Genomic DNA, 23,519 nt, shown 5'->3' with positions numbered 1-23,519 from the left:
GCATCGTCTGAAACTGATATTGACAGTTCTGTACCACGAACCAGAGGTACCCTTGATGAGAAGGACAAAATTTGGACATGGAGGTAATCCTTGATGTCCAGGGACACCATATAGTCGCCCTTTTTTCCGGTTCGCTATCACTGCTCTGAGTGACTTTATCTCGATTTGAACCTTTTATGTAAGTGTTCAAAACATTTTAGATTTAGACTATGTGTCACCAAGCCGTCTGGCTTCAGTACCACCATATAGTGTGGAAAAATAATACCCTTTTCCTTGTCGTAGGAGGGGTACTTTGATTATCACCTGCTGGATATACAGCTTGTGAATTGTTTCCAATGCTGCCTCCCTGTCGGAGGGAGCCGTTGGTAAAGCAGACTTCAGGAACCTGCGAGGAGAAGATGTCTCGACTCTCCAATCTTTACCCCTGGGATAATACTCGTACGATCTAGGGGTCAACTTGCGAGTGATCCCACTGCGCCCTGAGACTCTTGAGACTACCCCCCCACCTTGAGTCCGCTTGCACGGCCCCAGCGTCATGCTGAGGACTTGGCAGACGCGGTGGAGGGCTTCTTTTCCTGGGAAAGGGCTGCCTGCTGCAGTCTACTTCCCTTACCTCTATGTCTGGGCAGATATGACTGGCCTTTTGCCTGCATGCCCTCATGGGAAAGGAAAGATTGAGGCTGAAAAGACGGTGTCTTTTTTAGCTGAGATGTAACTTGGGGTAAAAAAGGTTGGATTTCCCAGCTGTTGCTGTGGTCCCCAGGTCCGATGGACCGACCCCCAAATAACTCCTTCCCTTTATACAGCAATACTTCCATCTGCCGTATGGGATCTGTATCACCTGACCACTGTCGTGTCCCTGACATCTTCTGGGAGATATGGACAACGCACTTATCTTGATGCCAGAGAGCAAATATCCCTCTGTGCATCTCACATACATATATATAGAATGCATCCTATTAAATGCTCTACATGAATAAAATATTTTCAGTCAGGGAATCCGACCAAGCCAACCCAGCACTGCATCTCCAGGCTGATGGCGATCGCTGGTCGCAGTATAACCACCGTATGTGTGTATATACTTTTTAGGATATTTTTCCAGCTTCCTATCAGCTGGCTCCTTGAGGGCGGCCGTATCTGGAGACGGTAACGCCACTTGATAAGCGTGTGAGCGCCTTATCACCCTAAGGGGTGTTTCCCAACGTACCCTAATTTCTGGCGGGAAAGGGTATAACGCCAATATTTGCTATCGGGGTAACCCTACGCATCCTCACACACTTCATTTTATTTTATCTGATTCAGGAAAAACTACAGGTAGTTTTTTCACTCCCACATAATACCCTTTCTTGTGGTACTTGTAGTATCAGAAACACGTAACACCTCCTTCATTGCCCTTAACGTGTGGCCCTAATGAGAAATACGTTTGTTTATTCACCGTCGACACTGTATTCAGTGTCCGTGTCTGTGTCTGTGTCGACCGACTGAGGTAAATGGGCGTTTTTAAAAAAACCCCTGACGGTGTTTCTGAGACGCCTGGACCGGTCCTAATAGATTGTCGGCCGTCTCATGTCGTCAACCGACCTTGCAGCGTGTTGACATTCTCACGTAATTCTCTAAATAAGCCATCCATTCCGGTGTCGACTCCCTAGAGAGTGACATCACCATTACAGGCAATTTCTCCGCCTCCTCACCAACATCGTCCTCATACATGTCGACACACACGTACCGACACACAGCACACACACCGGGAATGCTCTGACAGAGGACAGGACCCACTAGCCCTTTGGGGAGACAGAGGGAGAGTCTGCCAGCACACACCAAAAACGCTATAATTATATAGGGACAACCTTATATAAATGTTTCTCCCTTATAGCATCTTTTATATATATACAATATCGCCAAAATCAGTGCCCCCCCTCTCTGTTTTAACCCTGTTTCTGTAGTGCAGTGCAGGGGAGAGCCTGGGAGCCTTCTCTCCAGCTTTTCTGTGAGAGAAAATGGCGCTGTGTGCTGAGGAGATAGGCCCCGCCCCTTTTTCGGCGGGCTCGTCTCCCGCTATTTTTGAAGTTAGGCAGGGGTTAAATATCTCCATATAGCCTCTGTGGGCTATATGTGAGGTATTTTTTGCCTCTAATAAGGTTTTTATTTGCCTCTCAGAGCGCCCCCCCCAGCGCTCTGCACCCTCAGTGACTGTTGTGTGAAGTGTGCTGAGAGGAAAATGGCGCACAGCTGCAGTGCTGTGCGCTACCTTTATGAAGACTCAGGAGTCTTCAGCCGCCGATTTTGGACCTCTTCTCTCTTCAGCGTCTGCAAGGGGGCCGGCGGCGCGGCTCCGGTGACCATCCAGGCTGTACCTGTGATCGTCCCTCTGGAGCTAGTGTCCAGTAGCCAAGCAGCAAATCCACTCTGCACGCAGGTGAGTTCACTACTTCTCCCCTAAGTCCCTCGTTGCAGTGATCCTGTTGCCAGCAGGACTCACTGTAAAGTAAAAAACCTAAGCTAAACTTTCTCTAAGCAGCTCTTTAGGAGAGCCACCTAGATTGCACCCTTCTCGTTCGGGCACAAAATCTAACTGGAGTCTGGAGGAGGGTCATAGGGGGAGGAGCCAGTGCACACCACCTGATCTGGTAAAAGCTTTACTTTTTTGTGCCCTGTCTCCTGCGGAGCCGCTATTCCCCATGGTCCTTTCAGGAACCCCAGCATCCACTAGGACGATAGAGAAATTGGGATGAGTAATATAAATTATGTAAAGCACAACATCACTTCACAAAATATAGGAGAGCACTATTCTGATGTGTAGGATGAGCTGCATACAGAATGCACAGAGGCATCTAAAGCGTTATTCTGGACAGGACAAGGGGATTACTCCTTACTAGGAGCCCTGGAGAGGCCCAATGAACGTTCCTCAGCTGATCTCCCTGCCAGTGGAACACATCATCATTTGGCTGCAGTGACAATTCTAGACATTCCAAAACAAAAAACTAACTTGACGAGATTCTGAAAAGCAAATCCATCTGTCCACTGCTCAGTGAATGAGGCCCCGTGCCGGACGGTGGTAAAATGCCCCAGCCGCAGTCGGTCCTGCATACTCTTCTCTCTGCTTGCCAGCTTCTCCTGAGTGCTCTGCATTAAATAAGAAAAACATCCCATAACTGCATAATATTTACCCTGTTTTCCAATAACGAGGCAACTCCAGTCACCTCAACACGATACATAAGAATTCACATACTTTAAAGTACCCGTACTCAAATTATTTGGGACGGTTAAAAGGGTGCCCAGGCTCACTAGTTCTTAACCACTTACCTGGCGTGGTCGCATGGGTTGCCAGCTGGGAGTCTGCTAACAGTCTCATTCCTTGCTACTCAGTCCCCAGGCGATTAGCCTTCTGGACTGAAGTCCCATCTGAGCACTATTGCTGATCTCTGCACTCCTAGTCTGATGGCCAGTCCCCACTGTGACCCTCTCCACTATGCTCTGAACTGGGGGAGGGCGGCATCTAAGCCTACAGAGGTGGAGCTACAGACACTGGGGAGGTGATGGCGGGGAATTGTATTGACTGCAGGAGTTAGTTGCCACTGGTGGAGGCAGGAGGGGCAATGCCTCTGGGGGATGCGTTAGCACTGGGATGGGATAATGCCTCTGGGGGATACGTTAGCACTGGGGTGGGATAATGCCATTGGGGGATGTGTTAGCACTGGGGTGGGGAAATGGCATTGGGGGGGGAACAACTGTGACTGTGGAGGTAGGGGGTAATATTACAATAGAAACTCAGGAAGGGGGGTGGTACTTTTTAACTGGAATATTAAAATGTTTTAAAAAAATGTTATCCACTAAATTAAACTTTGACAACAAAAATCAACAATTTTGTGGATCATTTGCATTAAAACAACAAAAATGACTGGAGTACATAAACACATGAATTGTAGTGCACAACTGTCCAGAGTTATTAATCTTCTGCATACAATTCAGTATTCTTATATTTGTATCACCTACTGCAGATTTTTGGTATATTACAGGAGTAAGGTACATTAGGCAGACTTGCAGACTACAAAGATAATGAAATTAGTTACAAATGTGTGTGATGGGTATTATTGTGTTGATCACATATTGTACCTTGGTGTGCTCAACATAATGAAGATCAGGAGATACGGTTTAGGATTGTGATGCTGGCGATAAGAATATTTGCAGCAGCATCCCAATGTTCAGAATCCCGACAGGTGGAAGGTAAGTATACTTACCTCCTCCCAATGGCTCCATAACACCCCCTTCTAGCAGCCTAAACCTCCCGCTCCCTGGTGGTGCCTAACCCCATCCCCCCCCCCCCCCCCTAAACCTACACCAGCCCCTACTTGCAGCCTAGACAATACCGCTTGGATCTCGGAGATACAATGGAGATCTCCAAGGATTTTAGTGTTGGGGGTAGAGGTTATAGCATCACTAATTAAGGCCCCAAAAGTTTTGTCATTTCCAGAAAGAGGGTTGTAAATTAAACATTTATTCGTTATCTAAAGTAATAAAATATTACACTCCCATGGGTAACCAATAAAAATTGAAACAAAGACAAGATGCAATTATATTTACTGGGACATTAATGTAGCAGCTTAACATAACCATTTCTACTTGGGCCTTTGGTAAGAAGACTTACCTACTTTCACTGAAACTCACCTTTTCAATTAGAAGTTTTTTGCTCATTGAAATACATTTATTTAATCGCTCTTTGTATTTTTCAAGAATTTTTTGCTGTTCATCTATTTGTCGGCGAAGGTCACAGTTTGTCTGTAGTTGAAAGAAAGACAAAGTGCACAACATGTCAAACTGCAGCACGGAGGCAGTCTAGATTTTACTTTGTCCTTCCAGAATGCCACAACCTAGACACTCCTGTTTACGACAAGATGGACAACACAGACAAAGGAAAAATGGATTACAGTTAAATTAAAGGAGGTTTTCTATAGGTTCACAGTAACGTCAAAGCATACTAGTCCTTTACTATTCTCCACTTTCTTACATTCTCCCCACGGGTCATGACCATCCTTCTACTCCTGACAGATCAAGTTTACTTGTAACCGTAAAACGGATTGTGTGTGAGATATTAAGAAATTGAAGAACTTCACCAAATTACTTTTGTTTTAGTTGCGAGGCTCTGACAGTTCTTCTCCCCTTGCTGCAATTCTAGCAGGTGTGTTTGAAATACAGAGGCGTCGTAGGAAAACATTACCCAAATAACATACTACTGTATGTGTGAAATAGGCTGTAATGCAGGGAGGACAGTAACACTGGATTGTGAAAGCCTTCAGCTGGTCATAGATGCTACAGTCCAGGACAAAGCTCTGATCTCTTAATTGAATTGTACTGTACATAAATTCTAAATTTGAGGCAGGCAACATATTAAACACGACATATAGCAATCTGAATTAGTGGAAAACACTAATTAGGAGTAGTTGGAAGTACTTTGAAGTACGTATCCTAATCATGCAATAAAAGTCTAAACGATAAATGTATTATCCGTCTGACCAAATAAAATTTAGATTTACGCAGTGGGTCAGGAACAGGAACACAGGACACATAAGGCTGACGGATAGCTGATGTGACCCAACGAGCCAAGACCGGTCAACCTCGCTTGGGCACACCACTAAGAACTAACAACGTGTCCGTGCGGCAAACTTAAAATGTTTTGGTTCAAGGTTGGACTTAAACCCAGGTCTCTATATACACTGGTCTCTAGCATTAGTGCGCTGAGCCACAGCTCCAGTGTTGAAAAAAGGAGTTTTATATGTAAAACTACTCTATCACAGAAAAAAAAACAACAAACGTGGACTGCAGCAAAAGGCTGCCAACTCAGAAACACGCCGACCTGAGGCAATGGGCAATAGGAAAAACCACCGTAAGAGGAAGGAACCGCCACCCAACAGAGTCCAGAGGCTAGAAAAGAGACACAGGAGCTACACAAGGAATCTGTTTTTGCAAAAAGCTGTGAAGGAAACACCGAACATCTGTAGGAATGTTGGTAACCATCTCTGGAAAAGAAAATCAAAGGCAGAACCCTGTCTCTGAAGATAAGACAAAGTCCTTCTGACAACTGTTCTGCAGAAAGGACAAGAGGCAGAAAAGACTAAGAACTTCAGCTGAGAAGACTTTATATTTCACACCAAAAGATGAAAACCTTTACTGGGCACGGTGATTGTTTTTGTAGAAAGAAGTGGGATACGAACCCACGCCTCCAGAGGGGACTACGACCTGAACTCATCGCCTTAGACCGCTCGCCCATCCTGACTTTCTTTGCGAGCCTGAAACATAGGTCAGGGCTACTGACTGAGGTAAAACTTATTACTCTGATGATGCTGTTCTCCACAATCATGCCTTCACAGTCAGATGAGACAAAACCCGGTGATGACATAAATTTTGAAAGTGGAGATCTGGCCGAAGAGGTACACTTTTAAGGAGCCTTGACCACCCTGGTCTGAAGCATTGCAGAGCAGGGTCGACAGGCAAATCCGAAGCAATTTAGGAAGACCGAAAGAGCCACTGGTCAAAGGCTTTGAAGCACTCACTGGATTTTGCCAGAGGCAGAAACAAATATGCCAGATGAAAGTGACAAGGAGCCAACACGGCGTCCATGATTGCCACAAGAGGATCCCCAGAGTGATCACTGTAACAAGGAAGCCCTTTTTGCAGAGACGAGAATCCCTGAGGTCAATGTCAGTTTGTCACACAGGTACACCAAAATCAGAAAAACCTGTTGGTTTATTTAAAATTCTTCAGGGAACAAATGTATGACGACCCAGGAAGTCGCTTCCCAGTTGTCCATTCTGGAACTGGAGACGGCCGATATTGCCGTAACCCAAAGTTCCGCCCTCTGCATATGTGAGATACCGTTCCACGGCTCTCCAACTGCAAGTGCCACTGTACATGTTGATATAGGCCACTACGGTTGCAAAGTTAGCTGGATGCAGTCTGCAAGACTATGCTAACCTCTGTATTCTTCCAATTTTAAAAAAATTTTTTTTTAGTATACGTGCTGCCAAACCGAGCACAAGTAGAAAGCCTTGAGCTGGAGTCAAGACGTTGTGGATTGCCCGGAGATGGAAGCGGCATCTCCACTTTCGACCTCAATGTTTTTGAAAACCAGAGTTGAAACCCAAAACCGTAAAGTCTGAGACTAGTGACAGTGGTTATGACCTTCCATGTCAAGACAGAAAATGGAGTCCTATGGGTCAGATTCGGGTTTTGTAATCACCAAGGAAGATATTGTCATATTTGAATTGACAGACTGAAATGTTGTTTATGTAAACTCAATTCTGCCTGGGATTAACAACATAGTATTTGAGATTGAAGAATCCAGGCATCAGACCGGGAGAATGGAGCCACCTGTAAAGTCGCCTCTATCTTGCAGAGGAAGTGTATGCCATGGATCACTGACCCCTGAGGAAACTGCAGAAAAGTGTATTCTGGTCTGGAAATCCTGCACTCAGTCAAAAGACCGAGATACCGGTGGTCGAAAAGTAGACCCCTGAACACCATCCTCCGCAAAGGAAGAAATCCGGAACCAAGGTCCACTGTAGATGTGTATGACAAAAGGCGCATGAGACGGAGCTCTTTTTGCAACAATCGACCAAATAATGCAGTGATGGGAAAGTAACAGTAAAAACCCCAAGATCCTGTTGATGGGAAAAGGATTGGAATGAATACTCCCGCTTTGGATAGCGAACAGACTGCAAGAATTAGAGCCTGTCTCTTGGATGAAATGCAAATAAGAGGGGTACCAAAGAATACTGCTTGGTACGTGTTCCCAAAGATGCGGAATATATGCTTTTGATATAATTCGGTATATCCAACGGACTAGTGGAATCTGAGAAAGTCGGTTTTCCCCACTGGGAACCAGACCACCCGACTCCATGAGCCCTACTGAGGACATATCGGAAGTCCGTGCTCCAGGTGGACAAATGCCTTCTAAAATAATACATATTTCATTGACCTTTATTTTAAATGACACATTTCTTAGCAGTCATACTCAGGATGAGAACCCATGACCTGTTATACTGAAGGCATACACCTTACTGATAGAGCCATTTGCTCCTGCCTGCAAGGCACGCTTTGATTTGGATGCAGAATTCCACGAATCGCAAAATGAATATATGGGCATCATAGACGGGGCAGAGATGCAAGATTGAATAGAATCCAAGAAATCAACAGTGACAGAGGGTAGAGCTTCAGAGACCCAATCTGTCAATGGATAATTTGAAAAGGATCATCTGATACAATAATGGACAACTTGCATTATGCAGTCTGCAACCGCTCGAAGTTCCATGCATTAGCCAGGATAGGGCGTAGGAATATTCCTGTCAGAATGAATACCAATTTAATAACCGCCTCAATGTTGTCAATCCACGGTGACTGTTAAGGTCTCATACTGTACTTTAGGAAAGACAGTCGTCTTAGGCCATCATATGATGGATGAGTCCACTAATTATTAGTGGAACCTCCATCAGATCAGGGTCTTCATCAGCGAAAGGATAGAGAAACACCGGACCTGAACCGACAATATTGTGTATTAGAGACAGACACATTTCCCTGGAAACATGAACCTTTGCATCAGGTGTTGAGCCAGACTTCCATCAACATCATCCTAACGTGAGGGAAGAGGTGGAAACAAATTAACTCAGTAGTCTATTTCTTATTCCTATCCTGAAGCATCCTCCCTGACAGGATTTATTTTACTATTTTCCTGAGATGAAGCCTCAATATGTGGATCACAACCAGGAATGATATAGAGGAAGGTGCAGTACTCCACCAATTGGCGGTACAGCCTGAGGATGCAATCATCCTGCTTAAGGTAGCCATCTCAGACAGACACCAGGAAGTATAAAACTAAGACCTGCCTTAGAAGCGACCATAACTAGAGATCATAACCATTAGGACAAATCATTGTCCTCTGAAGTAACTGAGCTATAGGGCCTGTAAAGGACCTGTCTCACTGCACTTTATAAGCTCTGTATAGCCATTTGGCAATTTATAAGGACATAATAGTGCACAAGAAAAATAAATAGTCTGTCTTGTGTCCTGACATAGAAATAACGAAAGGAAAACACAGACTACCAACAATCACTCCTTTAGGTGTAAAAGTATTGACCACGGATTATTTTACATTTTACCAAGATTTGTGGGCTAAGTAGTAAACAGAATACCAGTCCCACTACATTGTCATAGTGCAAGCAAAGGCAGACTGACAATACCAGTATTTGTGTACCGGTCCTGGACGCACTGCAATACCAGGTTAAAGTATCAAGTGGACAGAGCAAGCTCCTCTTCTATCTTACTAAAAATTCATGTAATATATGGTCCCTAGATAGGGAGCGTATCATATTTTAATCTGATAAAACCAGATATTACACTTGAACTTTGCTAAAAGGCAGAGAAACGATGTATAATAAGCAAATATCACTTGCATATTAGTTGCAGTTGGTGGGCTAAGTACTGGAGGCAGTAAAAGTACCACTATGCAGGTACCAGCTATTGAATAAAGCTATACCACCAATTTGGTGGGCTAAATGCTGAACACAGTAATAGCCACTATATTTACTGTAGTGCCCATAATTTGTGAGGAGAGGGCATTGTTTGTGCATGACAACACAGGCAGGATTTCCTAACAAGCAAATATGATGTGTATTTTTGGCATAGTTGCTGGGCTAAGTACAGAAACCTGCAATAGTCCCAGAATACTTGCTATTGTGTATAATATACTATAGGCAGATCACTTGTAAAGTTACCACCCTGTGGGCTTGTTACTGATCAGCAATAGTCCCACTATCTCAGTGCAAAGAATGACAGTGCTCCCCCTCATGCTGAGCTGCTGACATGTGATCAGGAGCATCCTGCAGTGCTGCTGGGGGCAACGACTAATCGGGTGAGGCAGTTTAGACTGGTTTGAGGGCGTCAAAACACCCAGCAACTCCCGGCTGCAGAAATACAGAGCGAGGGACTTAGTATGCAGCAAGAAGTTGCACAAAATGGCGCCTTCCCGTTCTGGGGGTGGGGCTTAGCTGCGAAAACATCGGAACCTGAAGCACTTTATAATACTGCCTTCAGTGTCCCCTGGCCACCACGGGCCCCAGGAGTCAGCACAGTCACCCCTCAGCCATCATAGAGTCCTTCATACAGTGACCCAGCAGGGCACAGGAAATATACAGCCAGCAGACACACAGCATGGGGGACTCTCACTCTGAGGGACTGTCATATGCTAGTATGAGAAGGGTCACAGCCCAGCACTACCTCAGTAGGCTGAGGCTGTTGCTACCTGACCCAGTGCCTCCTCGAATTCTGTGAGCCAGAAGGGAGAGACCCAGGGACCTCAGCGGTGTAGTGACTCCCCAGAGGCAATACAGAGTGAGAAATAGAGCTCACAGAAGCTCCTCTATCCCAACTATTCTCACTCTGGATGTGTTTGTCGCCACCATTAGGGACTAAACACCAAACAAGAAAACAATTAGAAATTAAACCTAACTAAAAGCTAGGAGCAAAAGAAAAGTGTGCCTTCACTCCAAGGCACAAAACTAAAACGGAGGAGTACTTCCTGTGAACCCCGTTGATGGGAGGGGTTAGAGGGGGAGGAGTTTGTTCTTTTCATAGCTTGTGCCAAACTCCATACTCTCACACTCTAAAGGCCCATATAGACGGGCCGATGTTGGAGAGATGTGTGCTGAGCGAACCGCTCAGCACACATCTCTCCCGCCGCTCAGCACAGCGCAATGTGTGCTGAGCGTGCGGGGGGGAGATGGGGGGACCTCTCATTTCACCCAGCGGGTGAAGTGAGCGACCTGCTAGATTGGCCTGCATGCAGGCCAATCTAGCACCACCGATAGCGATGCGCGGGGCCGCGCAACGCTATCGCTGTAGGGGGTACACACGTAGCGATAATGCTTAAATTCTAAGCAATCTAGTCAGATTGCTTAGAATATCGCTCCGTGCATACTCCCCTTAACCCAAGTGTAAGTGCGCTGCGTCCCCCAGATGGATGATAGAGAAAGGAATAATAAAATGGTAATGCAACCAGTACAATATAAACTTTCGAGAACATAATGAATAAGCTGAATGACTAGTTTACTATATGAAATAGCACGCTCATCAATTCAGCCAGGTTCCTATTTTTCCTACAACCAATTTTTTTTTCTAGAAGTGTCCACAATCAGATGAGAAATGGGTTATCATTTGAAGATAAGGTGCGGAACGTAATGGAAACAGTTTACCAGACGTGCTAGATACCGACCAAACGCTGACATTTTTTTAAAGGGGCAATATTTTACAAGGCCTTGTAAAGGACTGTCCCTTTAAAAAAAAAAAAAAAAAGTGTGGGATAGTCAAAAGAACTTGTCGTCTACACCAAAACAGAAGAAGAAAATAAGAATTTACTCACCGGTAATTCTATTTCTCGTAGTCCGTAGTGGATGATGGGAACTCCGTAAGGACCATGGGGAATAGACGGGCTCCGCAGGAGACTGGGCACTCTAAAAGAAAGATTAGGTACTATCTGGTGTGCACTGGCTCCTCCCTCTATGCCCCTCCTCCAGACCTCAGTTAAGGAAACTGTGCCCGGAAGAGCTGACACAACAAGGAAAGGATTTGGAATCCAGGGTAAGACTCATACCAGCCACACCAATCACACCGTACAACTCGTGATAACCATACCCAGTTAACAGTATGAACAACAACTGAGCCTCAGTAACAGATGGCTCATAACAATAACCCTTTAGTTAAGCAATAACTATATACATGTATTGCAGAGAGTCCGCACTTGGGACGGGCGCCCAGCATCCACTACGGACTACGAGAAATAGAATTACCGGTGAGTAAATTCTTATTTTCTCTGACGTCCTAGTGGATGCTGGGAACTCCGTAAGGACCATGGGGATTATACCAAAGCTCCCAAATGGGCGGGAGAGTGTGGATGACTCTGCAGCACCGAATGAGCGAAGGCAAGGTCCTCCTCAGCCAGGGTATCAAACTTGTAGAACTTAGCAAATATGTTTGAACCCGACCAAGTAGCAGCTCGGGAAAGCTGTAAAGCCGAGACCCCTCGGGCAGCCGCCCAAGAAGAGCCCACCTTCCTTGTGGAATGGGCTTTCACTGATTTAGGATGCGGCAATCCTGCCGCAGAATGAGCTTGCTGAATCGTGTTACAGATCCAGCTCGCAATAGTTTGCTTTGAAGCAGGAGCACCCAGCTTGTTGGGTGCATGCAGGATAAACAGCGAGTCAGTTTTCCCAACTCCAGCCGTCCTGGCTACATCTAGTAACTTGGAGTCCTCCAAATCCCGAGTAGCCGCAGGCACCACAATAGGTTGGTTCAAATGAAACGCTGATACCACCTTAGGGAGAAATTGGGGACGAGTCCTCAATTCTGCCCTGTCCATATGGAAGATCAGATAAGGGCTTTTACAAGACAAAGCCGCCAATTCTGACACACGCCTAGCCGAAGCTAAGGCCAATAGCATGACCACTTTCCACGCGAGATATTTTAGCTCCACGGTCTTAAGTGGCTCAAACCAGTGGGATTTCAGGAAACCCAACACAACGTTAAGATCCCAAGGTGCCACTGGAGGCACAAAAGGGGGCTGAATATGCAGCACTCCCTTAACAAACGTCTGAACTTCAGGCAGTGAAGCCAGTTCTTTTTGAAAGAAAATAGATAGGGCCGAAATCTGGACCTTTATGGATCCTAATTTTAGGCCCATAGTCACTCCTGACTGTAGGAAGTGCAGGAATCGACCCAGCTGGAATTCCTCTGTAGGGGCCTTCCTGGCCTCACACCAAGCAACATATTTTAGCCATATACGGTGATAATGTTGTGCTGTCACGTCTTTCCTAGCCTTTATCAGCGTAGGAATCACTTCATCTGGAATGCCCTTTTCCGTTAGGATCCGGCGTTCAACCGCCATGCCGTCAAACGCAGCCGCGGTAAGTCTTGGAACAGACAGGGCCCCTGCTGTAACAGGTCCTGTCTGAGAGGCAGAGGCCATGGTTCCTCTGAGATCATTTCTTGTAGTTCTGGGTACCAAGTTCTTTTTGGCCAATCCGGAACGATGAGTATAGTTCTTACTTCTCTCTTTCTTACTATCCTCAGTACCTTGGGTATGAGAGGAAGAGGAGGGAACACATAAACCGACTGGTACACCCACGGTGTTCACTAGTGCGTCCACAGCTATCGCCTGAGGGTCCCTTGACCTGGCGCAATATTTTTTTTAGCTTTTTGCTGAGGCGGGACGCCATCATGTCCACCTGTGGCCGTTCCCAACGGTTTACAATCTGCGTGAAGACTTCTGGATGAAGTCCCCACTCTCCCGGGTGTAGGTCGTGCCTGCTGAGGAAGTCTGCTTCCCAGTTGTCAACTCCCGGAATGAACACTGCTGACAGTGCTAGCACGTGATTTTCCACCCATCAGAGAATCCTTGTGGCTTCTGCCATAGCCATCCTGCTTCTTGTGCCGCCCTGTCGGTTTACATGGGCGACCGCCGTGATGTTGTCTGATTGAATCAGCACTGTTTGGTTCTGAAGCAGGGGCTCTGCTTGACTCAGGGCGTTGTAAATGGCCCTTAGTTCCAGTATATTTATGTGTAGTGAAGTCTCCTGACTTGACCACAGTCCCTGGAAGTTCCTTCCCTGAGTGACTACCCCCCATCCTCGGAGGCTTGCGTCCGTGGTCACCAGGACCCAGTCCTGTATGCCGAATCTGCGGCCCTCGAGAAGATGAGCACTCTGCAGCCACCACAGCAGAGACACCCTGGCCCTTGGGGACAGGGTGATCAACCGATGCATCTGAAGATGCGATCCGGACAGTTTGTCTAACAGATCCCACTGAAAGATCCTTGTATGGAACCTGCCGAAGGGAATTGCTTCGTAAGAAGCCACCATCTTTCCCAGGACTCGCGTGCAGTGATGCACCGACACCTGTTTTGGTTTCAGGAGGTCCCTGACCAGAGATGACAATTCCTGGGCACCAGAGATGACAATTCCTGGGCCTTCTCCACCGGGAGAAACACCTTCTTCTGTTCTGTGTCCAGAATCATGCCCAGGAAGAGCAGACGCGTCGCAGGAATCATCTGCGACTTTGGGATATAAAGAATCCAGCCGTGCTGTAGCAACACTTCCCGAGAAAGTGCTACGCTGACTAACAACTGCTCTCTGGACCTCGCCTTTATAAGGAGATCGTCCAAGTACGGGATAATTATAACTCCCTTCTTCCGAAGGAGTATCATCATTTCGGCCATTACCTTGGTAAATACTCTCGGTGCCGTGGACAGACCAAACGGCAACGTCTGGAATTGGTAATGACAATCCTGTACCACAAACCTGAGGTACTCCTGGTGAGGTGGGTAAACGGGGACATGCAAGTAAGCATCCTTGATGTCCAGCGACACCATAAAATCCCCCTCTTCCAGGCTTGCAATAACCGCTCTGAGCGATTCCATTTTGAACTTGAACTTCCTTATATAAGTGTTCAAGGATTTTAAATTCAGAATGGGTCTCACCGAACCGTCTGGTTTCGGTACCACAAACATTGTGGAATAGTAACCCCGTCCCTGTTGAAGGAGGGGAACCTTGATTATCACCTGCTGGAGGTACAGCTTGTGAATTGCCGCCAGTACTACCTCCCTTTCCCTGGGAGCAGCTGGCAAGGCTGATTTGAGGTAACGGCGAGGGGGAGTCGCCTCGAACTCCAGCTTGTATCCCTGAGATACAATTTGTACAGCCCAGAGATCCACTTGTGAGCGAACCCACTGGTTGCTGAAGTTTCGGAGACACGCCCCCACCGCACCCGGCTCCGCCTGTGGAGCCCCAGCGTCATGCGGTGGACTTAGAGGAAGCGGGGGAGGATTTTTGTTCCTGGGAACTGGCTGCCTGGTGCAGCTTCTTTCCTCTACCCCTGCCTCTGGGCAGAAAGGATGCGCCTCTGATCCGCTTGCCTTTCTGAGGCCGAAAGGACTGTACATGATAATACGGTGCTTTCTTAGGCTGTGAGGGAACCGGAGGTAAAAAAGTTGACTTCCCGGCTGTTGCCGTGGATACGAGGTCCGAGAGACCGTCCCCAAACAATTCCTCACCCTTATAAGGCAAAACCTCCATGTGTCTTTTAGAATCAGCATCACCTGTCCACTGCCGAGTCCATAATACTCTCCTGGCAGAAATGGACATTGCATTAATTCTAGATGCCAGCAGGCAAATGTCCCTCTGTGCATCCCGCATATATAAGACGACGTCTTTTATATGTTCTATGGTTAGCAAAATAGTATCCCTGTCGAGGGAATCAATGTTGTCTGACAGGGTATCAGACCATGCGGCTGCAGCACTACACATCCATGCTGAAGCAATAGCAGGTCTCAGTATAGTACCTGAGTGTGTATACACAGACTTCAGGATAGCTTCCTGCTTTCTATCCGCAGGCTCCTTTAAGGCGGCCGTATCCTGAGACGGCAGTGCCACCTTTTTTGATAAGCGTGTGAGCGCCTTGTCCACCCTAGGGGATGTTTCCCAACGTAACCTGTCCGTTGGCGGGAAAAGGTACGCCATCAGTAACCTCTTAGAAATCACTAGTTTCTTATCGGGGGAGCTCCACGCTTCCTCACACAATTCATTTAATTCATCAGATGGGGGAAAAGTCACTGGCTGCTTTTTCTCCCCAAACATAATACCCTTCTTGGTAGTAACCGGGTTAATATCAGAAATGTGCAATACATTTTTCATTGCAGTAATCATGCATCGGATGGCTTTAGTAGACTGTGCATTTGTCTCATCCTCATCTACACTGGAGTCAGACTCCGTGTCGACATCTGTGTCTACCATCTGAGCTAGCGGGCGTTTATGAGCCCCTGATGGCCCCTGAGATGCCTGGGCAGGCGCGGGTTGAGATCCCGGCTGTCCCAAGGCTGCTGCGTCATCGAACCTTTTATGTAAGGAGTTAACACTGTCTGTTAAGACCTTCCACATATCCATCCAATCCGGTGTCGGCCCCGTCGGGGGCGACACCACACTTATCTGCCCTTGCTCCGCCTCCACGTAACCCTCCTCAAACATGTCGACACAGCCGTACCGACACACCGCACACACACAGGGAATGCTCTGACTGAGGACGGGACCCCACAAAGTCCTTTGGGGAGACAGAGAGAGAGTATGCCAGCACACACCGCAGCGCTATATAACACAGGGATTTACACTATAACGAGTGATTTTTCCCAATAGCTGCTTAATATATATTATTTGCGCCTAAATTTATGTGCCCCCCCTCTCTTTTTTACCCTTCTTGTATCAGGAATACTGCAGGGGAGAGCCTGGGGAGCTGCTTCCAGCGGAACTGTGAAGGAAAAATGGCGCTGGTGTGCTGAGGAAGAAGGCCCCGCCCCCTCAGCGGCGGGCTTCTCCCTGCAGTTTCTGACTGAAAAATGGCGGGGGTTTTACAAATATACAGTCACAGACTGTATTATGTGTATTTTTATGCCAAAGGGTATTTTATTGCTGCCCAGGGCACCCAGGGCACCCCCCCCCCCCCCCCCACCCTACAGTGACCGGAGTATGTGGTGTGCAGTGGGAACAATGGCGCACAGCTGCAGTGCTGTGCGCTACCTTAATGAAGACCGGAGTCTTCTGCCGCCGATTTCATCTCCTTCTCTTCTGTCTTCTGGCTCTGCAAGGGGGACGGCGACGCGGCTCCGGGAACGGACGATCGAGGACAGGCCCTGTGTTCGAACCCTCTGGAGCTAATGGTGTCCAGTAGCCTTAGAAGCACAAGCTAGCTGCACGCAGGTAGGTTTGCTTCTCTCCCCTCAGTCCCTCGTAGCAGTGAGTCTGTTGCCAGCAGATCTCACTGAAAACAAAAGACCTAACAAATACTTTCTTTCTAGCAAGCTCAGGAGAGCTCACTAGGAGCACCAAGCTCTGGCCGGGCACAGATTCTAACTGAGGTCTGGAGGCGGGGCATAGAGGGAGGAGCCAGTGCACACCAGATAGTACCTAATCTTTCTTTTAGAGTGCCCAGTCTCCTGCGGAGCCCGTCTATTCCCCATGGTCCTTACGGAGTTTCCAGCATCCACTAGGACGTCAGAGAAAATAACATATCTTAAATGGAACGTTTTGTACTAGATTGTATAAATTTTTGCAACCCCCAATTCATTTTACATCCAAATATACGATTCCATTATGACAGTTGTTGGTGCCTACTTACGCAAGATTTGGCAGTAGGGATGGTGTAATGGTTAGCATTACTGCCTCACAGCACTAAGGTCAAGGGTTCAATTCCCACCATGGCCCTAACTGTGTGGAGTTTGTATATTCTCCCCGTGCTTGGGTGGTTTTCATCTCACACTCCAAAAATATACTGGTTGGTGAACTGGCTCCCAAAAAATTAACCCTAGCATGAATGTGTGTGTACATGTGATAGGGAATATAGATTGTAACCTCCACTGGGGCAGGGATGGATGTGAATGGGCAAATATGCTCTCTAAAGCGCCTGTGGAATGTGTGTGCATTATATAAATAACTGGTAATAAAAAATATATATATACAGGCCGAGGAGGTGGGAATAGGGAGGGAGTGTTGTAAAATATATATCTCAAGTAGGCACTTCCAAAATGCATTACTTTTCTTGCAAAGTAACATGCCAGAATGTTAAAATTAGCATTTTTATTGGCTCATAATGCCATATTTTAAAGGACCCGGTGACAGGTCAATTCTAAGATTCTCATGGAGTTCTTTAATATAGGATACCTAAAATTTCAATAACGAGGTGGGGGGGAGCTGAAAGCCAGACAGGAAAGTAAAGTGTGTGTTGAATTGGTGAGAATAAAAAGGAATTGCTCTGAATGTGTGATTGTATTGTACATAGCAGCTGTATCACACATTCCAATGCATCTGTGCAAGCTAATTGTGCTACCACGCAGCACCCAGTAACATAACCTGCACTGCCTTCTGAGGACGTTCCATGACTCTAAATTGCTAACATTTACTGTCAATTCCCTGCCTATTTATCTGTGCAATAGTTATTTATAGGAGACGTGCTGATGGGTATTTATAGGAGGACTATTCTATGAGATGTATGGCAGCACCGATTAGCTGCACAGGCTGCTATGAAAAGCATTGTTATATCTAACCCTGTAAATCAGGCATTCCCAACCACGGTCCTCAAGGCACACTAACAGGGCAGGTTTTAGTGATATCCAGCCTTCAGCACAGGTGACTTAATTAGTAGCTCAGTTATTTTGATATAACCATCTGTGCTGCAGCCTGGATATCACTAAAACCTGCACTGTGAGTGTGCCTTGAGGACCGTGGTTGGGAATGCCTACTCTAAAAAGGAGCAGTAAGAACATGGATGGCACAACCAAGGACATGACAAGGACTAAAACAGTGAAGGAACTGTGGGCTAGGATTAAACCCAGTAGTGACCAGATACTGTTTTACAGCGTTGTTAGGAATTATTACACGATTCTCTGCAAGAACAGACGCAAACAGGTTAAATGATAGGTCGGATACAAGGTAATGTGCTGGGAACTCACAGAACAGGAATTAAACGTAGGAGAAATACTGTTTTATTAGTCTATTTTAGCTATAAGTGCAATAATTAACAAGTGCATAGAAATAGTGCACTGGACCCCACAAAAGACCAGTTTCATATCAAGTAACATTTACATATTAATATATCAAGAGAAGGGTACAACTAGATTACAAACAATGATTTAGCGCACTTCGGTAGGGAATTAAAGTACCCGCAGACATTGACTGCAGGTAATTGTTGGCATCAGGGCTATTCAATTATCCCCGATAAGATGGCTTGAGCGGCGGTTTATCAGGGATTATGTTTCTCCTTCCTCTTCCGGACAAAAATGGGGCTGTTTCTCCCGAAAAACACATAAGGTTTCACTCAACCTGTGTGTTTTTGCGAGAGAATGTTTTTCTTTTTTTTCAGGAGTCCAAATTAGATCGCACCCCAAAAAATATGAAATAAACATCGGGATGTTTATAATAACACAACAAATAAAAATTAGCGCTGGGAAACTGGATAGAGAATCTAACACAATTTTAATATAATAATTAAAATGATACTGTTGCAACAGATAATTACGATACGGTGTATAAGATTAAATTCGGGCATAACATAGCACTGCAAAAATTAAGAAGTTCCATATACGTTCTATATGGTTAAAACGTTGTTAGCCGGTACTCAAATAGGCCAATTCATCCCCAAGGATTCTGCCACAGTCCAGGAACAATTTGCAAGCGAATGGAAAAAACCAACTGCTGTTGGAAGTGACCTTACGTGGCTTGGTTCAAGATGCTACTTGGTCCGATTAGTTGCTCAGGTCCAATGGTATAAATGTCCAAATCGCAGAAGATGAAGGTTCCTTTTCACCTTGAAAAAGCTGTATGAAACAGCGAAACGCGTCGGTGGGCCAGCTGGACTGTCTCCTCTTCTCCCCATAAGAGCCTAGAAGTCAGATATAGGAACCTTCATCTTCTGCGATTTGGACATTTATACCATTGGACCTGAGCAACTAATCGGACCAAGCAGCATCTTGAACCAAGCCACGTAAGGTCACTTCCAATAGCAGTTGGTTTTTTCCATTCGCTTGCAAATTGTTCCTGGACTGTGGCAGAATCCTTGGGGATGAATTGGCCTATTTGAGTACTGGCTAACAACGTTTTAACCATATAGAACGTATATGGAACTTCTTAATTTTTGCAGTGCTATGTTATGCCCGAATTTAATCTTATACACCGTATCGTAATTATCTGTTGCAACAGTATCATTTTAATTATTATATTAAAATTGTGTTAGATTCTCTATCCAGTTTCCCAGCGCTAATTTTTATTTGTTGTGTTATTGTAGTTGTGGGGCCTAACTAACCCCGATGTATTAGCAGCTTGAAGAGAAACAACTCACCACTAGCGCCATAGGCATTACTTGGTAATCCATTTCTCATCGGGATGTTTATACTTTACCAATTGAATTCTTCCCTATAAGTGTAATGTCGATTTTTGCAGGATGATCGCTTTGCTTTTTGAGTTAAATAAGGATTACATATGAATACAGTTTTCCACTAAATATTCTTAAACTTAAATCCACAAAACTCTGCCGGTCTCATCATTTGACTTATATTTGTGAAGATGGTAAATATGGAAAGGTCATATTTCCTTTATTCGTCGGCCTCAACAAATCGGTTTACTCAGAGGGGCAATTAAATACCGATCGATGTATGGTTCCGATGTGCTGCTGCTTACAGCACTCAGAATCACCGTATGCACCATCGCTTATTTTCCTGTGCAAGGTGAAATGATCTATGCTGCAGTCACATTGTGCCGCCATTAGAAAAATTCCCACAGCGTTTCACCTGAACTGCACCCAGAAAGTTCTTTCCGCACAGCACTTTGCGTATGACACCTTAGAGATTGGTCCCCCCTCATTTCTATACAATATAAAGTACTGTAAGCTACTTTTTATTGGAGGCCCAGAATAACACAATGACTATTTGATATTCTACTTTAAAAAAAAAAAAAAATTAAAATAAGATATAAAATAAAAGTTGAGCACCACTGTTCTAGGAAACCACTAGTTACAGGGGCCTCTTCACCTAACCCAACACTATATACTACTTTGGGGTGTTGTCCAGTGCTCCACTCCGGCAGAACACTCATAGACCCTTGCAGCATGGAACCACGGCTAGTTTAACACCTCACCTCTATGGGGTATATGCAATTAGCGGCGAATCGCGGCAATTTTTCTCCCGTTTTTTAATTCGACACAATTCGACCGTCGAATTCCGGCAAGTGGGTGCCGAAATTTACCATATTCAATAAAAAACGGATTCGACAGTCCCGCTGTCGAAAAACGGCCGATTTGACGGATTTTGATCCGATTTTTTAAAAACTGTAAAAAACCCGGAAAAAAATGGCGTGGGGTCCCCCCTCCAAAGCATAACCAACCTCGGGCTCTTCGAGACGGTTCTGGTTCTAAAAATCCGGGGGGGAAAATGACAGGGGATCCCCCGTATTTTTAAAACCAGCACCGGGCTCTGCGCCTGGTGCAAAAAATACGGGGGACAAAAAGAGTAGGGGGTCCCCCGTATTTTTTACACCAGCATCGGACTCCACTAGCTGGACAGATAAATGCCACAGCCGGGGGTCACTTTTATACAGCGCCCTGCGGCCGTGGCATTAAATATCCAACTAGTCACCCCTGGCCGGGGTACCCTGGGGGAGTGGGGACCCCTTCAATCAAGGGGTCCCCCCCCCCCAGCCACCCAAGGACCAGGGGTGAAGCCCGAGGCTGTCCCCCCCATCCAAGGGCTGCGGATGTGGGAATGATAGCCTTGAGAAATTTGAAAGAATATTGTTTTTATTTCAGTAGTACTACAAGTCCCAGCAAGCCTCCCCCGCAAGCTGGTACTTGGAGAACCACAAGTACCAGCATGCGGGAGAAAAACGGGCCCGCTGGTACCTGTAGTTCTACTGGGAAAAAAATACCCAAATAAAAACTGGAGACACACACCGTGAAAGTAAAACTTTATTTCATACATGCCGACACATACATACTTACCTATGTTGACCCGCCGACTGCCACGCCCCCCTCGTCACTGAAGAATCCGGGGTACCTGTGAAAAAAAATTATACTCACCTCAATCCAGTGTCCGGATCTTTTAAAATAATCCTCGTACTTGGCACACAAAAAAAACCGAACACCCGAACCAAACGGACTGAAAGGGGTCCCATGTTTACACATGGGACCCCTTTCCCCGAATGCAGAGACCCCCCCGTGACTGCTGTCACAGAAAGGTCTCTTCAGCCAATCAGCGAGCGCAACGTCCTGGCACTCTGCTGATTGGCTGTATGCGCGTCTGAGCTGTCAGACAGCGCATCGCAAAGCCTCTCCTTTATATTCAATGGTGGGAACTTTGCGTCAGCGGTGAGGTAACCCGCGGTCAGCGGCTGACCGCGTGTAACCCCACCGCTACCCGCAAAGTTCCCACCATTGAAACTAATGGAGGGAGCTGTGCGATGCGCTGTCTGACAGCAGACGCGCATACAGCCAATCAGGTGAGTGCCACGAAGTAGCGCTTCCTGATTGGCTGAAGGGACCTTCTGTGACAGCAGTCACGTGGGGTCCCGGCATTCGTGGAATGGGGTCCCATGTGTAAACATGGGACCCCTTTCAGTCCGTTTGGTCCGGGTGTTCGTATTGTTGTTTTGCCAAGTACGTGGATTATAACCTGGACACTGGATTGAGGTGAGTATAATTTTATTCACAGGTACACGTGGATTCTACTTGGACAAGTGGACAGAGGTCGGCGTGTGAACATAGGTAAGTATGTGTGTGTCGACATGTGTGTAATAAAGTTTTACTATCACGGTGTGCATGTCCTGTTTTTATTTGGGTATTTTTTTCCAGTAGAACTACAGGTACCAGCGGGCCCGTTTTTCTCCCGCATGCTGGTAATTGTGGTTCTCCAAGTACCAGCTTGCGGGGGAGGCTTGCTGGGACTTGTAGTACTACTGGAAAAAACAATATTCTTTCACATTTCTCAAGGCTTTCAGCCCCCCATCCGCAGCCCTTGGATGGGGGGGGGGGGGGGACAGCCTCGGGCTTCACCCCTGGCCTTTGGGTGGCTGGGGGGGGGGGGGACCCCTTGATTGAAGGGGTCCCCACTCCCCCAGGGTACCCCGGCCAGGGGTGACTAGTTGGGTATTTAATGCCACGGCCGCAGGGCGCTGTATAAAAGTGACCCCCGGCTGTGGCATTATCTGTCCAGCTAGTGGAGCCCGATGCTGGTGTAAAAAATACGGGGGACCCCTACGCTTTTTGTCCCCCGTATTTTTTGCACCAGGCGCAGAGCCCGGTGCTGGTTTTAAAAATACGGGGGATCCCCTGTCATTTTCCCCCCCGGATTTTTAGAACCAGGACCGGCTCGAAGAGCCCGAGGCTGGTTATGCTTTGGAGGGGGGACCCCACGCCATTTTTTTTCGGGATTTTACCATTCCATTTTTAAAAAAAATTATATTTTTAAAAATATCTAAATAATACTTGTGCCTCCAAAATAGACAAACCAAGTACCTAATCCCTTCTAATATAAATAGATATGCTATTACCAATAAAAAAAACACCAAAAAAAAACATGTTTTAATTTTTTTTTATTAGATTCCCCCACCAAAGTGTGGCGGATTGAAAATGACGAATTTACTGTCTAAAAGCACTGTTGTCGAATTTCCAAACTTCAATTGAATATACTTTTGGCGAATTGCTGCATTTGTACCATTGCAGAAATGTCGAATTTGACAAATGTCGAATTTCAAAAAGTCGAATTTTGAAAGTCCGTTTTTTTGACGGAAAGTACTGAATTGCATTGTCGATTTTTTTTTTTGGGCGAAAAAGTCCAGTTTTTCGACAATTTCGGGAATTCGACCGCAATTGCATATACCCCTTTATAATGCCTATGGTCTATCCCAGTGCCTTAGCACTTTTACTGCTACTTTACTATTTACTGCTGC

At 46.2% G+C, this 23,519-nt stretch overlaps 1 protein-coding gene and 1 non-coding gene across 6 annotated transcripts in view; both read right to left on the bottom strand.

Moving 5' to 3' along the window:
• TLK1 (tousled like kinase 1) overlaps nt 1-23,519 on the bottom strand; it is a 706,650-nt gene that overhangs the window by 69,220 nt on the left and 613,911 nt on the right. For all 5 annotated transcript variants that reach the window (XM_063933490.1, XM_063933489.1, XM_063933486.1 and 2 more), the window contains exons 9-10: nt 4,666-4,776; nt 2,987-3,123 (exon numbers count right to left, since the gene is read on the bottom strand). In XM_063933490.1, the coding sequence (XP_063789560.1) occupies nt 2,987-3,123; nt 4,666-4,776 (248 nt within the window). The remainder of the gene's footprint in view (nt 1-2,986; nt 3,124-4,665; nt 4,777-23,519) is intronic.
• LOC134946674 (U2 spliceosomal RNA) lies at nt 9,234-9,419 on the bottom strand. The gene has a single exon (XR_010182322.1). It is a non-coding gene; the product is annotated as a U2 spliceosomal RNA (small nuclear RNA).

This window comes from Pseudophryne corroboree, chromosome 7, assembly GCF_028390025.1.
Source record: "Pseudophryne corroboree isolate aPseCor3 chromosome 7, aPseCor3.hap2, whole genome shotgun sequence".
Classification (NCBI taxonomy): Eukaryota; Metazoa; Chordata; class Amphibia; order Anura; family Myobatrachidae; genus Pseudophryne; species Pseudophryne corroboree.
Note: the sequence above shows the minus strand (reverse complement) of the source record. Positions and strands in the feature narration are given on the sequence as shown.